Source organism: Myotis davidii, unplaced genomic scaffold (assembly GCF_000327345.1).
Source record: "Myotis davidii unplaced genomic scaffold, ASM32734v1 scaffold830, whole genome shotgun sequence".
Classification (NCBI taxonomy): Eukaryota; Metazoa; Chordata; class Mammalia; order Chiroptera; family Vespertilionidae; genus Myotis; species Myotis davidii.
Genome location: NW_006282202.1, coordinates 193,537 through 199,557, shown reverse-complemented (window position 1 = coordinate 199,557; position 6,021 = coordinate 193,537). Strand labels below are relative to the sequence as shown.

General features: G+C 39.4%; 1 protein-coding gene across 1 annotated transcript in view; it reads right to left on the bottom strand.

Moving 5' to 3' along the window:
- Positions 1-6,021, bottom strand: part of MICAL3 (microtubule associated monooxygenase, calponin and LIM domain containing 3) — a 266,794-nt gene that overhangs the window by 150,970 nt on the left and 109,803 nt on the right. The window contains 3 exon segments of the mRNA XM_006752758.2: positions 1,953-2,100; positions 3,074-3,170; positions 5,433-5,559. Coding sequence (XP_006752821.1) covers positions 1,953-2,100; positions 3,074-3,170; positions 5,433-5,559 — 372 coding nt within the window.

Genomic DNA, 6,021 nt, shown 5'->3' with positions numbered 1-6,021 from the left:
CTGTTAAAGCATTTAAACCAGTGTTCACAAGTATCTTGAGATGGAGCATGTTCACCATAAGCTTCCCGAAGTACACAATAACTTTCAGCAGCACTTTTCCTCAAAATAATATAATGAATTAAAACTTCCTGCAAATGCTCTTTTTTTGGCACGAAATTCGACATTTTTAAGTGTAAAAATATCTACGAAGTTAATACCTTCAGAAAATTTGGCATATGAAGTTTTGAAGCTTGTTGTCAAGACAACAAAAAAGCATACATATCAAATTGCATATATATCAACATATGTGTAACTCTTTTATTAAAAAAAAAATCCGCATTATTAACCAGTACAACTAGTAAATCCTTGAGCGACTCCAATTTTACACCTCGTCACCCCCTTTTTTTCTGGTGGGGTAAGCCCTACTGTCATCTGTTCATAAGCTAAGGTAGAAGAGCACAGAGGTCAGAAATTCCCATTCCTAAATCACATTATACAAGGCGGTTTTTACAGCTCTTGCCTCATTAACTCACAACCTAATATAAATAGGAACTATGTCCTTTAGGATTTCTTAAGGAATCATTAAAATAAACACACCAAAATTGGGCCCTTAAGTGAACGTCCAGGTCAACCGAAAAAGTTTGAAGACCAACAATTACAAGCATTATTGAATGAAGATGCCTATCAAACTCAAAAACAACTTGCAGAAAGATTAAACGTTGCTCGGCAAATAATTTCTGATCATTTACAAGCAATGGGAAAGATTTTAAAGGAAAGAAAATGGTAAATATGTCAGGCACTACCAATAAAACAAAACAATTAGTGCTTCCCTACTTTATAATGGTTCATCGGTATTCTCTTATGTTAAGGATTGCACTTTCTGCTAAGATACTTTGTGAATCCCACAAAACTAAGGTCACCTCACCCACCTACACCAGTAACATCTCCTCTTTTGACCATTAGTGACTCTTTATTTTGAAGAAAAGTGCTGCTGAATACTTAACTGAACTTAATAATAAAAGAACAGGCAGCCAAAATAATTCAATATGCTCTGCTTCTGTTTCCAAATACAGTGGGGCCTTGACTTACAAGTGTCCCGACTAACGCGTTTTTTGAAATACCAGCTGTCTCTCGGCAGATTTTTTGCATTGAGTTGATAGAGTACTTTGAGTTAACGAGCTTCTTAATGAGCTCCTTAGTGAGCTCGGTCTCCGAACGAATTAACTCGTAAGTCAAGGCCCCACTGTATTCTTGTTTGGGAGAATGCCCATGGTGGAAACCTGAGTGCACTAGTGTCCGCAGGTGACCTGGGGTCATCCTATTGTACTGATTCTGCCCTTGGGTGAGTCACTAATGGTCAAAAGAGGAGATGTTACTGGTGTAGGTGGGTGAGGTGACCTTAGTTTTGTGGGATTCACAAAGTATCTTAGCAGAAAGTGCAATCCTTAACATAAGAGAATACCGATGAACCATTATAAAGCAGGGAAGCACTAATTGTTTTGTTGGTAGTGCCTGACACATTTGCCATCAGCCAGCCAAATGTTCTAGCCAGGTTTTCCTTATGACCAATAACATTTGAGGGGGGAGGCTTTCAATCTGCAGGCCGACACTCTATCCACTGAGCCAACCCAGTTAGGGCTAATAACATTTGAGAGATAGCTGGCTGAAATGAAGAGTTCAACCTGTGGCCAGTAAACAGTTTTCCATTATGTGAAGTTAATACACCCAAGTGAGTGTTAAAACAAATTTTTGACCCTTTGAGTGCTGTTAAAAACTCAGCTAATCATTTCTTTGTTGAGCTATATAATACTTAACATTCAGAGTTTTAAATGTAATTAAGTCGAAATTAATCATTGCTTTCTAGAGAAAGTTTCTTACTAGAAAAAAAAAAGTACAAATTTGGCTACTTGATAGCAGAGTACTCTAAGATCCTTAGGGAATATAAAATGAAACAAAGTCTGGTCACAACTTACATCAGATCAGGGCGGTATCTATGGATAATTGCACATAGGGCCAGGCCACTTTTCCAAGACATAGTGAGATCTGTCACATTGACCCCTGTGTAGCCATCTGTCTGCCTTTGGCACCAACCAAGCAGTTTGCTTGAACGAGGTACAGACTCTAAAAGAACAAAAATAATATTAATGATAGTGTTGTCACTTAGTAGCATTAATATGGGATCCTCTTTGTAGTACACATATCCAGTTAAAAAAATTATTGAAGGTAGGAAGAACACGGTTGTCAGGCATCGTGATAAACCAGCTATGTATGTCACGGAATCCTCATAACCATAATGTGAGGTAGGTGTTGTTACCCTCATTTCATAGATAAGGAACTGAAGTTCAGAGATACTATATAACCTGCTCATGACCACACACTTCACAAATGGCAAAGACTGGACTGGGACCCAGTTGTACCTGATCCCAAAGTGAGATTTCTTCTAATTATGGTCCACTGTCCTCTTTCCATCCTCAATATCAATACCAGATTTAGGCCTTTACAACTTTTAGCTGACTATTGTAATGGCATTTGCCTTCTCCATCCCATCTTACATGTAGAGGTATACTCACATCACTCTCCTTTAAAACAAATCTTAAGGGACCTTTCAATACACACAAAATATGAAATGGCCTTTGTCTCTGTCACTATATCCTGGCAATATCATAGTACTCAGTTAAAATGCCACTATTTCTCCCATAAAGCCTTACCCCCAAAACCTTAGCTGGCGTGTGTATGTGCCCACATGCTGCCTTTTTCTCTTTCTCAATAGCATCTCTATCTGGTTTTTCTTTATTTCCTCATAATACCTTAAATCAAGGTTTCTTAACCTTGACACACTGATATTTTTGGCTGGGAGCTGATTTGTGTACAGTAGGAGGTTTAGCTGCATCCTTGGATGTCAGTAACATCCTCTTCAACTCAAGACAATAAAAAATGTCTCCAGAAACTACCAAATGTCCTCTAAGGGACAAAATCATGTCTGGTTGAGAACCACTGCCTTACACAGTACTATGTACACTAAGAGCTCACTAAATAATTACAGACTTCTCTGAATAGGTTACCTACATTTCAAAAGAGCATTATCAGAACTCACCATTGCGAGTCAACTTTGGGGTAGTTCGGGAATTCACCAGGTTCTCCATTTCCAGATGAATATCTTTTGTTTCTCCAGTATCATATAAATGGCGCACCTGGCAGAAATGTAAAAAGTTGTAAAGAAGGAAAATCAAACAAGTAACAAATTCCCACCAGAGAAGAGAATGACAGATGAAAGATTGTGATAGCAGACTGGGCAAAGTTTAGACAGAAGTTATGATGATGACCTAGGTTACATATAAACAAATACATAAATTGTGCTAAGAATTCACTACTCAGCTACAGAAGTCCTTCTGATAATCTCTATTGGACCTATTTTGAAAAAAAAAATTTATTTAAAAAATGTTTTTTTATTGATTTCAGAGAGGAAGGCAGGAGAGACAGAAACATCAATGATGACAGAGAATCATCGATCAGCTGCCTCCTGCATGCCCCCTACTGGGGATCAAGCCTGCAGCCTGGAAATGTACCTGGACCTGGAATTGAACCATGACCTCCTGGTTCATAGGTCTACGCTCAACCACTGAGCCACACTAGCCGGGCAAAATCTACTTTTTAATTGATAATACATATAGTAAAACGATGCAGTTTTGTAAATGAATATCCTATATAATAAAAGCCTAATATGCTAAGTGTCCAGTTGTCCATTCAACCAATCGAAGGGTAATATGCTAATGATATGCTAAGGCTGCTCAACCGCTCACTATGATGTACACTGACCACCAGGGGGGAGAAGCTCCGACCGGGGTCAGGCCAATTGAGACTGAGCAAGATGGGCCAGACACGCCCTGAAGCCCTCCTACGTCCCTCCCTGGCCCCGATCGTGCACCGGTGGGGTCCCTCAGTCTGGCTTGCGCCCTCTCACACTCTGGGATCCCTCGGGGGATGTCGGAGAGCTGGTTTCGGCCCCATCCCACAGGCCAGGCCAAGGGACCCCACTGGTGCACGAATTCATGCACCTGGCCTTGAGTACCCATATAACAACCCAGATCAAACTTTACATCTCCAGGCTTGCAGTCAGTATTCTGATCCCAAAGGTGACCACTATTCTGATTTCTATCACCAAGAATTAATTTTGCTTGTTTTTGAACTTTATGTAAATGAAATTATAAAGTACATACTCTTTTGTATGTGGATTTTGTTTGCACAGTAATGACTCTGAGATTCATTCATGTTGAATGTAGCAAATATTTCAGTCTTTCTCATGACTGTATATGTTCTATTGTAAAATATACTACAATTAATTTATTCTACTGCTGATGGATGTTGAGGTTGTTTCTGGTTTCTGCATGTTATGAATAAAGCCTATTATATGTTTTTTGGTGTTGTTATACACTTGTTTTGTTGGGTATGTTGGACCCCTAGTGCTGCTCTCTATTAGCAGGTTTCATGGATGTCTTACAGACTTACCACACGTAAGTATAAAAAGCCTAAAGGTGTCAACTTCAGGTAGAAAGTGAATAAACTATTACTCTACAACATTGGCAAATATGTTGAATAGACTACTTTCTAAAAACTGATGGGCTCTTTGGGATAATTGTGCTCTGCAAATTATCATAACTTCTGTCTAAACCAGGGGTGGGCAAACTTTTTGACTCGAGGGCCACAATGGGTTCTTAAACTGGACCGGAGGGCCGGAACAAAAGCATGAATGGAGTGTTTGTGTGAACTAATATAAATTCAAAGTAAACATCATTACATAAAAGGGTACGGTCTTTTTTTTTTTAGTTTTATTCATTTCAAACGGGCCAGATCTGGCCCACGGGCCGTAGTTTGCCCACGGCTGGTCTAAACTATGTCATTCTTAAAGTAGTTATAAGGCTTTAGACATTCTGAGAAATAACTCAGTACAAAAATGACCTACAATATTTTTTAATTGTAGAGAGTGTCTTATCTTTTAAAGTTCTTTCCAGTGAATAATCTCAGTTGTCCTCACAATGATCCTGTCTGTGAGTAGCAGGGATGATCACCTTCATTTTACAAATAAAGAAACTGAGGTTCAGAGAAAGTGAAATGACCAGTCCAAGTTACAAGAGACTGTTCGTGATAATGCAAGTAGAAGTCACATTTCCTGATTAGTGAACAAGTGTTCTTTCCCTACAAGATACAATTTGAATCAGGAGACCTGGCATAAATCCCCGGATGCATCATTTTTGTCACGTCTGATCTTCTGGCAAGTTATTCAACAACTCTCTGCCTTAGCTGCTCAATTTGTTGATGGACAATAGTATCTACTTAAACCAACTCAGAGAGACATCTACTTGAATCTACTTGAGGGAAAGGTTGTATATATGTTTGTTATTAATAGGCAAATTTCAAAGGACCCAGATATGGATCACTGACTAGAAGACACTTACCTGGGTTGGCCGGAGAAAGTTGATGTTAATGTTGGGATATCTGGTGACAGGGTCTATGCTGTATTGGCTGAAGTTTTTACTCACATTCTCAGGGGTTGTCTGAGGCAGTAACCTATAAATGCTTTCCCTGCAATAACACAGTAATATACTCAGAGCATGACAAGGACCACGAACATCTCCTTCTACTTTGAGAATATTTCTATTTTTTGACAGTCCCCAAATTATCTGAAGGATGATAAATCTTCATCCTTGACTGGTTTCCTCCAATCCTACATCAGCTCTTGCTTCCCATTCCCACCAGCTCAATAATTCCACAGGTCTGGTTAAGGGTCAACGAGAATAGCAAAGACATTGCTGTGGGCAGAGATAAAAAGTATGACCTTAATTTAAAAGGTGCCGGGAGCCGGTCCATCCTTGCTGTTTCAAGGGACCTGGCATATATGGCATACTGTTCTTATGGCAAAGACTGGACTGAGACCCACCTTCTTGGCACTATGTGTTTTAAACCAAGGTAACCTCTCTGAGAAAGGTTGTTTCCCCAGGTAGGGATTTTCCCCTGAAGTTAGGGAGGGAATAAAACCCCTTAACT